The sequence below is a fragment of the Stegodyphus dumicola genome, chromosome X1, assembly GCF_044657685.1.
Source record: "Stegodyphus dumicola isolate Sdum_Otavi_A_Nest chromosome X1, ASM4465768v1".
NCBI classification, from domain to species: Eukaryota; Metazoa; Arthropoda; class Arachnida; order Araneae; family Eresidae; genus Stegodyphus; species Stegodyphus dumicola.
Genome location: NC_140780.1, coordinates 115,965,623 through 115,978,164, shown reverse-complemented (window position 1 = coordinate 115,978,164; position 12,542 = coordinate 115,965,623). Strand labels below are relative to the sequence as shown.

Genomic DNA, 12,542 nt, shown 5'->3' with positions numbered 1-12,542 from the left:
GGAATTATTTGTCATTTAGAATGCACATCCAAGGTGGCAATTTTTTTATACATCAAACGAGAAATAGTTCTAATTATAGTATCAGCATTTTAAGGCATATACAGCTGAGTACTGACGTAAGGAGGAATTAGGGGACCCACTCTTTGCAGTTCCAGAGTTCTTGACATCTCAAAAACAAAACAATTATTAACCTGCTCTTTATCAAAAACTTTGCAGATAGCATAAACTGTAGCTTAGCGCGCATTATGTGCATTGTACGCTACATTAGTGAAATAGGAATGTAGAGAAACTGCAGAGACATTAGGTTATTTGGAAGCAGGAAAGATGAAAAATGAGCAACGCCTTTGCCGGGAATCGAATCACGGACCTTTGGAATATGCGCTCAGCGTGCTGACTACTACACTACGAAGACATGCTAAGAAGGCGGGAGAAATACCTTATATACTCCCCTTTTTAAAGGACGACTGGGGGATTGTTAACTTATTTCAAAATTTAACAGAATTTATTATCAGTGTTTCTTTCAGCTGAAAACTATCACAGATAGTGATACTTCTGATTCTCTTGGAACAACTAGGTTAATATTATAAGATATATAGTGCTATGCAAATGTATGACCTCGTTTAGTTTCCATTTCTTACAATTCAAAAGTAGTGAAAAAGTAAAGAAACTACAGAGTATCTTTGTTATATGCGTAATGAATTTGGGCTGCGTTTGTCAAAGGAGTACTGCCCACCAGCGGCCGAGCGGTAAAGTCGCTGAACACTGGTAGTTCGGTCCGAGGTTTGAATCCCGCGAACGGGCTGGCTGCATGGGTGTTTTCGTGGTTTTCCCCATGTGTAACGTATATACGAGCCAGTTTCCCTTAGAAAGTCCTCCACGAAAGGCATCCCTCACCTTAGGCAGATAGCCCTAGTGTGCTTTGCCATAATTAAATACACCATCAAAGGAGTACTGGAAATGTTGCCTGATTAACTAAATTGCCTGCATTTCTGATACCCAAGTTTCAGGCCCTATCATATGAAAAGACAGGGGAGTAATACAAGTTTATAATGAATTACTAAATGAAAATTTTATGAACTTTAATAAAAACTAAAACGTATGTTACCTATATTTCATTCGACTGCTACATGAACTATTAGCAAAATGAGCATCTATTCGCAAAACTGTATTTATGAAATAAAAATAATTTTGGCAAAAATATATGGCTATTGTACTATTTTTCAAACGTTACATTTTCAGATTCTTGAACATGGCTGCGAAAAAGATGATACAAAAATTAAGCCCTTACTATTTTATATTTTAAAATCTCTGTTCGTTTCAACCAGTTTTGTTTAATCAAGTTGAAAGTAATTTTAAGAGTTGCTTGGTACTTTAATGTGGGAAAACATATACACCAGGAGTTCTCAACCGGTGGTACGCGTACCAGTGGTGGTACGCAAGAGAAAAATAGGTGGTACGCAAAGAAGCAAAGTATTTTTAACTTTTAAATTCAAAAATTAAAACCCCAACATCCTGATTGAGTTTTTTTTTCTCTAACACTGGTAAATTTATGTGATCTGAGCTTTTGTTGGAGGGTGGTGGTGGTAGTATTACTTTTTAGTGGTGGTACTAAAAGTTTTCAATTTTTGTTTAGATGGTATGCGTTAGTCAAAAGGTTGAGAACCGCTGATATATACATTCTTTAGATTGATGTTACATTTTTCGTAGGAAGTAAAGATTAATAATTAATGTAATAATTCCTAATAGAATTTTCAACTGATATAGAAAAATGCAGTGATTACTCATTACTTAATTCTTGCTTCTTTATTACCTAAGCTAATACTGCAGAATTCAAAGGGCAAGCGTATTTTAACATCTTCCTTACACAAAAATTAAAATTTGTACTTTAATAAAATACTTATTTGTATGAAACAATTAAAGCATGTGCAAGATATTGAATTTGTAATCATATTTACTTACTCTCAAAAATTAAATGTAGTGTCTCTAAAACGCTTTAATATGAAAATATAAAAAATAATTTCTAAACTGGTAAAAAAATTGCACATGAAGTAATATCACGGAATTCAAAAAGAAAAAATAACAATTCGCTTGTTATTTTTGAAAAAAAAAAAAAGGCTTTTATTTTTAACAATTTTTATAATTTAGTTTATTAGTGTTTATACATCTTTTCTTCCAAAGCAGTTAAGCACTAACATAAATTTTTATAATATCACAGCAATTTCTTATCATAATTTGTCACAGCAATTCTACGTTTGCTACAAGATTATCTTTGTTCTTAAGAAAAATAATAAATATAAACGTATTCATAGATATGGCTAAATTTTTGCATTTCGTAGTTCCAGAGTTATGGCTCATTTTTAATCTTCCGTAACTATTAATCTCTTTGAAAAGAAGACTTCATCAGAAACCCTTATTATCATTTCTTACTTGATGCCTCAGTCCATAAATTTGTAGAGATATTTTATATAGGAAATTATATTAATTTGCATTTATATTTTTTTGTTTTACCTGAACTTTTCGTTTTAATTTACATTATTAAATACAAGTACAAAGTACTATTAATAACTTTACATTAATAAATACAACATTTAATGCCAGATCTTTGTTTTACATAAACAATATCTTAATTTGTAATTAGTACAGCGAAATTTGTTATCCTAAATTCATTCATGGTAGCAGATAAAAATGGAGATTATTCACTGCAGCATTTAAAGCCTTGATTACATAATTTAAATCATGAGCTTAATTTTGTTGAATGTTGCAGTAAGGAATGAGAAGAAAACCTACACAGAAAATAAGAGTAAATTACAGAAAAAAAATACTCACTTGAATGACATTCCATCTGCTGACCACACGTGCAAGTCTTTCCGTAACTTCAGAAGATCCAGTTCCCAGAATCACAGACATGGTAGGTTGCCGGTACAAAGAGTGAAAAAAGGCATCAACAGCAACACCAGAGTCGCACTAAAAATGAAAAAAAGATAATCTTAAAGTATGTACTTTCTTTAGAAGGTGCAAACTGGCTCTTCCAGTCTCATTAAAAATAATAAATAAATTAAGATAAAATTAGGCTAAAACTGGAATAAAATCTTTAATAACTGCTATAAGATTATATTTGCTAGATGGGTTTTTTTTCATATTATTCTAAATCAGACAATTAAATGGGTAGGAAAAAAAAAGAAATTTTATATTTTAAAATTAAACCTCTTGTGTTTAATTATTCTCGAAAGTTTAAATGGTATATTTGTGAAGTGAAACGTTACCAACTGACTGGTGTTTCTAAGGAATAAATAATTACGACATTAACAAACTGCATATTTAAAATAACTCATTTATTATAAGTTTAAACAGTATATTTGTGAAGTGAAACGCTACCAACTGAGTGGTGATTCTAAGGAATAAATAATTACGACATTAACAAACTGCATATTTAAAATAACTCATTTATTATAAGTTTAAATAGTATATTTGTGAAGTGAAACCTTACCAACTGAGTGGTGGTTCTAAGGAATAAATAATTATGACATTAACAAACTGCATATTTAAAATAACTCATTTATCTGAACTTTTGTTAATATTGTGATGGACTTTACTACCAATATTTAGTTTCTGCGAACTTATTACATACAGTATATTTAAATTCGTTTAAAGAAATAATATATCAAGATTTTAGAAGATTTGAGTTTAAATATATATATTTGTCACCCGCATTAAAATAATAAAACCCCTGCTATCTTTATTTAAAATTTGTAATTACGAAGCTATATATCTCTTTGTAACGTTTTGAGCTGCATTAGCACCCTTCAGCATTTTGAATTCAAAATTTCCTCCTCTGAGTAATTCTTAAGTAAAATTGCATCTTCGTTTTCTAAAAATAGGCATAGACTAGATTAGTTGTCAGCAAAACATCTTTAGAAAAAGTATATAGGGGAAATAATTTATGTAAATATTATTGAATCGTTCCTCTGTTAAAATGAATTATGATGGTTTAGAATCTAGGCTAACGTTTCTCAGTCTGTGGTTCTTGATATCTGGCTCTGTAGTCCTCTTTGGAAATTATAGATGACAATAGTTTATCACTTTTTCTCCAAAGACTGACATTTTATGGTATTTACTACTGTTTATCCTAACTAAGGACTTCTCACTCTAGTCTTACTAATAAAGGAGGAACTTAAAGTATTATAACTGTGGTGCTTTGTACCGACATACATCCAAACATAGAATAGCTATATAAGAATCAGCAGGCTCATCCATTTCATTAATCTGCGTACCAACATTTATTTAATTCTTAGTTAATTAAATAAAGATTAACCAAACTCTAATAGTCTTGAATTGTTAAAACAAATATTAATTTTCTTTTATTAATATAATAACTTAACACCAACATAAAATTAAATTAATTATATTTTTAAAATATAAGTGTACTGATAGTAACATATGATACAAAATTGCATTCGAGGAGGACAATAGTAAGGTGGTTCGCAGAACATTCTAATTTATAAAAGTGCTCCCCGTATGAAACATTTTTAAAATTCTGATCTAGACTACATCTTAATAATTTTTATTACGAATTTAAAAGTCAAACTTTTATTAAGGATATGAAAAGAAGTATTTACAGTTTGGCGGAATATATTTTCTGATTTGACAGCACAAGTTTCCGAGTGGTTAAGACGGTTGAATACAGGGAGTTCAGCCCAGGTTCAATTCCAGGCGAACGAGCTGGATACATGGCTAGCTTATGTACGAGTATAAGCATGAAGTTTCTCTTCGAACGTTTCTAGGTTCCGTTAGTTTTTCATGAAGTCATTCTTCCCCTTAGGAATATAAAACTCTTGTTCTTTGCCATATTGAGCTAACCTAACCTAATATTTCTTTGATATGAGGAAGTTTTCCTGATCGAAAAATTATATTTTTCACAAACAGCTGTAATGTTTTATGCGTGATTGACTCACATTCCACTTTACATTTACCTTGGATGATATCCTAGCATTAGTTTTGCTATGAGGCGAAATCTTGACAATCGTTCAGAACCTTTCAGATACTGGCATACCTATCTTGCTCACAGACAAAAGTAAAGTTTATTAAATCCTTCCAAGATGGCCAGATGGTATAGTGGTTAGAGGAGCCTATTGCAATACCGATGGGCACGGGTTCGAATCCCGCATAAGGCATGGGTGCTTTTAAATGCATAATGTCTTTGACGCATGGGGGCAATCTAAATATATGTTCAGTCGTAGGTTCTCTTGAGAGGTGGCTGGTAGGGGAATAGGGGTGGGAGACCTTCGGACTCGCTCCCCGGGGGTGCTTTCCATCACAATTCCATTCATAAATGAAAGTGGATTAAAACAGAAATTTTAAAAATCGTAAAAAAGAGTGAGCAACAATTAATAAATGCTTGGGCAGATGATTCGTACTGGTGATAAATGTTTTTTTTTTTTTTTCGAAGAAAGAATATTTTTTAGGTTCGGGATTGCATTAAGATTTACTATGGTATAATACAAATATTTACCTAATGAATTAAACATAATTTGCTGTTTGCATTGCGTAGTTTGTTCTTTATGACTTTCTTTTTTTATAGTTCAGGACATAAATAAAACTGTATTAATTTACTTCTGTAATCTATAATCTTAAATAAGAAAATAATATGAGTTAAGTATTATATGGAAACAAATATAACATCAATGCCAAGGGGGAAATTATTTGAAAATTTCCAAATAACCTAATGTCTCTACAGTGACGACCAAACTAAAACAGGTGGTGGGTGATGATTCTCCACCACCAGGATTTGGCGACTGGGTCCCCTAATCCCCAGTCGCCCTTTAAAAGCGGGAGTATATAATATATTTCTTCCGCCTTTTTAGCATGCCTTCGTGGAGTAGTGGTCAGCACGCTCGGCGGGTATTCGAGATGTCCGTAGTTGAAACCCCGGCGAAGGCATTGCATATTTTTCACGTCTTCTGCTTCCAAATAACCTAATGTCTCTACAATGTGATTAAAATTACCTGAGAAACAGTAATTCAAGCGGAAAATAAACACGTAAATTAAAAATTTAAATTAAGTAAAATTTCAAATTTATACTGACACTGATTTTATAGAAGAGATTTTTTAATTTTTACGAGGAAAGACACGGGGTACACGCTCTTCAGTATTTTTGTTTTAGAGAAGAATAGTTTAAAATCTGCACTACAACCAACAGTACAATTATAACTATTTTTTACTACTGTTCTTGTAATCTTTTACTTTAAAATACGCATTTCGAGGTCTTTTCACCTTTTAGCTTGCCTTGCAGCCACGATGACGAGAGACGCAGAAGATGGTTTGAGTTATCTAATTTTTTTGCCGGTTTCATTTCTATTTAAGCTGTATCGCTTTGGGAAAAGAGCGCGAATGGAAACTGACTTGAACTAAAGTCTCAAATGAGATGGAGAAAATAAGTGCTGTGCGGCGATGACGACACGCGACACCATCGTAAATGAGGGAAGGTGGAAGAGATTTTCAGGTGCCTGTTTTAAATATTAAGCTCAAGGTGCCTGTTTTAAATATTAAGGTGCCTGTTTTAAATATTCAAGGTGGGTACGTTTCGACTGAAATCAATACAAGACTTGCTGTGTTACTCCATCTTTTAGACATGTATTTCATGTTACTAAGCAGAACAGGTTATGCCTTTGAATATTTTAATTAATGAAGAAAAAAATATGATGTGGCCAGCACATGACCTTCAGCTAGTTTGTGGTTTAAATAGCAACAAGCTTTAAGTACATTAAAACTTCGTGTTGATAAATAAAACATAATTTGTTGGTCCAATAAAAAGAAAGATCTGTAATAGAAATTTTCGATTATATTTTATTAAGCCATGTGTAAAGCCTGGCTTAATTTATATCAACATAATCTAATGTTTGATGTTTTATTTCGTTTTATTAAAAATGTATTTTATTGAGCAGTTGAATAACATATAATTTAATTTATAACGAATACCATATTTTAATATTTTTCTATCTTTTTTCCATATTACCTCCCTTCTTTTCTCCTTCGTGATGTAATTGGAAGCACACTCAACAGGTATTTGGGAGGTCCGGAGTTCGAATTCCGGGAAGGGCACTTATTTTTTACCTCTCAGCATCGATATAACCTAATGATTCTACAGTATTACCAAATCCAAATTCATTTTAAACAATGAATCTGAATTCCTTTTGATTTGTACGTATATAGCCGCGCGATTTAAGTATCAGTGAACAATGCTCGTGAGCTTTTGGAATTACAGCTGAATAGCAACTACCGTGAGTTCCGGGATCAGTAGCAAGTAAAGCAATAGGTTTTGTACCTCTTCATCATCAACAGTTTAAGAGAATAACAAGCGCGTTTTTTGGTAACATGCCTGCATTACAAAAGTTTTGGACGTCTGTAAATGAAAGGCTGTTATAAATATAATTTTCTTCGACGGTTTGGTGTAAATAAATATTGTTCCGTTTTTTTTTCTTCTTACGAACGTACGATACAGGTTCGTGGATTTGGGGTAAATAACGACGACACTTGACAAAGTATCAAAACACACTTTATTGGCCAGTATTATTCAAGACAGCTCCAAAATTACGTTTTACAGTCGTCGAAGAATTACTATAAACCCGCTGACACAATCAGTGACACAGCTTTCAGGCCATAAAGGTGATGAGAGATTCACGGCAAAGCACCAGAGTACAGTTCCCGACACTGTTTGGTCGTTCTCGGAACTTTCGAGACTCTCCCCGCTACAATTCACGGTGCACTCAATGACACACTAGGGTACAGCTCACGACTCCTCGGTTCAGTCGTTTCCAGGCTCAACACACTCTAAGATCAAACTCGACGATGCACTAACTCGCGATACACTAAGAGACCCTCTCGATGAACTCGGCGACCAGCTCGGCGCTAAACTACGAGACACTCGATCACTGCCTCTTTGCTGACTCTACTAGGCACTCAATGACTGACTATCAACTCGCTAGACTAGGCACTAACTGACTGACTATCAACTCGACACTGACTGACTCTCCGCGTGCCAGCAGGGTTTGTATAGCTTTTGGCTTGTGTTCGAGAACATTCTGGGCTAAACCATAAACAATTTGTTCCAGAAGGTTCTCCATCCGTCTATGGCATATCGCCGATTTTGTCGACAAATGTAGCCAAGTGGGCGATTTCTTGCCAAATGCGGCAATCCTGACTTCCATTGACATTTTCTGGCAACCCTAAACCTGCTTTGTGGATAAGCTATCCTACCGCGCATGGACATTTTGTAATAATATTATGTCTAAATATAACAAAAATAGCCTTACTATATGCTGCATTAATTTATATTAAATTCTTATTGTGGTAATTAGATATTTTTCGCAAAAAGCTGTTAATATTTCTAAGTGAAGTACTTCTTCCGGTTTATCATATGTAATGAAAATTTTAATATGTTTTTCTCGGTCATTATTGCATATGCTTGGTATATGTGTATAAGACTTTTAATTTGAGAAATTTTGGATTACATATTGGATTATATTTTAGATTATATATTTTTCTCAAAAATCTATCCAGAGCTTCAGGAAATCACTTTTAATTTATCAATTTTAGCTGAAATATAATACATTTTTCACATTGACATAGTTTTAAATACTATAATTGAAACGTTTTGAGTTATATTTTAGCATGGTTTTTCATTAAAAACTGTAAATTTCAAGTAAATTACAACCTCCCGCTGTCCATTAAAGACTATTATGGGCTCAAGCAAGAGAGGCACAGAGACGAACAAACAAAAAGTGTTAAAATAGTAAAAATTTGTTGTGGAGACTCTAATTGGTGCTTATTCACTGGAAATTCGATATCGAATTTTGGACTCCAATCATTAGCTCCCTTACCTATGCATATAGATAGGCGGGAGATAAAAATAATCAAAAACACATCCACAGAGCTCATTCCGAATAATTTTCTTGTCAAGCAATGAATTTTTTACTTGGAATGCTATAAAAAGTAGCAAACATTAACAAAATTCTTTAAAAAATTAAACATTTATATATATATATGTATGTATTTAATGTATATATATATATAGATAGATAGATAGAGATATATACATGCATGTATTTAATGTATATATATATATATATATATATATATATATATAGATATATGCATGCATGTATTTAATGTATATGTATATCTGCATGCATGTGTACGCCATATACATTTACATATATGTTGTCTTTATTATTCCAAATGGCCGGAGACATGCAACTTAATACATTCATTGGGAATTTCCATCTCTCACTTAGCCATCTCATAAACGTGAACATTGTCCAAGGTAGCCCCACAGGGAAAGACAGAATTACATCCATAATAAAGATAAAGATCTATCCCAATTTTGATGAAGAACACCTCGGGAGATGGATACAAGGGTGTTCTACACCTCATCCCTAAGCATAGGGCTTCTCGAAAGGACATAACAGTATACACTTACAAACACCAAACCTTCACAGGAAATCGAACTCGAATCCATTGAGAAGGAAGCCATCATAACTAGTCACTATATCAAATAAGGAGGCCCATATGCTTATATTTACTGAGTTTTATTTTGAAATTTTATTAGGCGTAGAGCTATAAATTTCATAAACCGCTAGAAGTTGAAGTATTTCAGAATGCTTCATTTGGCAATATGAGGTATATTGGCATCTTTTGGGTCTAGATCGCTATTAGATGTGAAACTAACTGAATTTTAAAAATGCACCATTTTCATATTTCTGTTTACAAGCAATAAAGGAATGACTTAAATTTTGTATGTTTTTGAAATTTATTTCTTTTTCCTCATGAAATGCCGAAATATTCCGTTTTGAAGCTGAGAGTTAATTGACTTTTCTTTTAGTAGAATGATAAGCAATTACTTTAGTAATACGGTAAATTTATTTTCCCTCAGTAATGTATAGAAATCCGTTTTACGTTTTAAACGGATTATAATTGACTCGATATATTTAAGTGTGTATATTCTTCAATGGAAATTAGGCTCATATGCTTAAAACAAAAATAACGTTAAAATATCATCAGCGAAAGATGTATCGTTGCTTCCATTCCTTTCTTTTAATACGGAGTTAATATTCGTTAATAGTTCATGCGTATAATCAGATTAAGGAATAAAAGAGCGATCCCTATTAATCAGATTAAGAAACATTAAGTTGTCATAAATACTTTTGCAAGCAAATGTAACCGCTTTTGAGGAAATGAAGATCGACGAAAGGAATAAGATTGGGAATTTTTAAGCCCAAATGAAGGTACTTACCAAACACATTATCCTAAAAAATTAGAATAATTGAAGCAAAAGGTAGTAGGACGAAAATCACCCACCAAGCACGTTATATAATCATTAAATATCACATAATTGCAGATATCTTTTAAATAAAATGGGTGACTAATAAAAGTAAGCACAATTTCAGGCGGAATAGCAGAAGCATTAAGCAAAAGAAAAAAATGTATAATATTAACTGAAGCATTCTACATCAGATTAAGAAAGCGAAGCAAAATATATCAACTTTTTTATAATTCTCACATTATAATTATACATTTTATGCGTCTTACTTATACTAAAAACAAATTTTTATTTTTTTCCTGCTGCACGAATCAAAGAATCGAAATTTGGTATTGTTCTGGTTGCTGAATTCAAGTATGTAATCATAAATTTCCTACCACATAGGAATATTTTGTGACACTTAGTTAAACTTCATAAGTATAAATAAATTTTTATGTGCTTGAAAGACGAAGTTGTTTAAAAGATGGAACTGTATAATTTGCTGTTGTAGCCTGAAGGGCATATTTCTCAAGAGAGCAGCAGAATTCAAGAACCATACAGAGAATGCAATGCATTTGGTAATTTTTTTTTTCTTTTCAGAAATTTCATCGTAAAAGTTGTCACTAGGCGCATCTCCAGTTTGAATCCGATAAGGAAAAATTTAGGTTAGAATATAAGAAGTAAAGTGGAAAAGACATCGTTGCATATCATGGCTTAGATTCAAAAGATGAATGATTTTGTTTGTTATTTGTTTTCTTACATTCCCACACGGAAAACTGATAAATACCTTTAGAAGACAACCATATTGTCGCATTTTCAACTTATGACAAATTTATGATCCAGAAACGGCCTCACCAGTGGCTGAGCGGCTGAGAGTCCTGAACACAGGTGGGCAGAAACGGGTCTGGAAACGGGCTTGGCTGCATTGTTAGTTTCTGTGGTTTGCCCAGTGTGTAACGTGAATACAAGACTATTTCCATTAGTTCTTCAGTAAAGCCTCCCACTTAGCAAATAATCCCTGTGCGCTTTGTCATATTCAAATAGTCTGATGTGATTCATAATTTTATTTTACATTATTCTACGAAAATGTGTTTTTTAATATTAATTATGACAAGAATATGTGCGTTTATAAACTTATTCATTAGTTCTAAACTAATATGAACCAGTGGGATGCATAATGCATTAGTATCCACAAGTATTTCATTGGGGAAAATAAGCTTTTTCAGGACTCCTGTTGCTGTAGAAGATTTACCAAATTTTTCGTTCTAATGATTTACTCTTTCTCTCCTAACGTTATTCGGGCCCACCAGCGGCCGAGCGGTAAAGACGCTGAACACTGGTAGTTCGGTCCGAGGTTCGAATCCCGCGAACGGGCTGGCTGCATGGGCGTTTTCGTGGTTTTCCCCATGTGTAACGTGTATACGAGCCAGTTTCCCTTAGAAAGTCCTCCACGAAAGGCATCCCTTCCCTTAGGCAGATAGCCCTAGTGTGCTTTGCCATAATTAAAAAAACACACCTAACGTTATTCGTAAATGAAGTAACTGTATTCTGCTCAGTTCAGCTGAAATCCAACGCAAGTAGCAATTATTTTCCTACCTACACAAATAGTACCTTTATTACTTATTTTTCAGTTTTTTCCCTTGATTTCTTCCTGATTGATACCACGAACTTAAACATTGGTGGACAAACTTTTAGGACGGATCATAACGGCTTTACAGAGCATTAAAAAGTAAGTGTGTTTGAACGCCAAGAGAAATAAAATAATGCCAGTATACTAGGACATAATAATAAAGATAATTTATTGTAATCTGAAATATAGAAGGCTTCTGCTGAATATGTAACGCGAGATGTCAATACGGGTTATGGCCACCTTAGATGGCGATCCAAGATTCCAAGCGTCCTTCCATGCTCTACACTAAATTATCTACACAAATTAATTGTCGGGGAAATTTATATCATTCCTCTGTTAGAGCACGGATGAGGGTGTCCTTCTTTATTAAGGGCCAATGTCGACCAGCAAGTCTCTTTCCAAAATCATTCCAAACATTTTCAGTGGAATTCAGGTCTGGAGAACGTTCTGGCCATAAGAAGCATTCTGAATATCTTTGTTCTACAGACATTCCTGGACAACGACTGTTCGATGAAATGCTGTGTTGCTGTTCATGAAAACAAAAATATTTATTATCGACACATTTATCACCGACAGCACCACATGCGAACATGAGGTAGAAGAACATAATTAATGTAT

General features: G+C 33.3%; 1 protein-coding gene across 1 annotated transcript in view; it reads right to left on the bottom strand.

Moving 5' to 3' along the window:
• LOC118198369 (uncharacterized) overlaps nt 1-12,542 on the bottom strand; it is a 424,861-nt gene that overhangs the window by 189,569 nt on the left and 222,750 nt on the right. Inside the window, exon 2 of the mRNA XM_085807093.1 lies at nt 2,827-2,964. Within this exon, the coding sequence (XP_085663219.1) occupies nt 2,827-2,964 (138 nt within the window). The remainder of the gene's footprint in view (nt 1-2,826; nt 2,965-12,542) is intronic.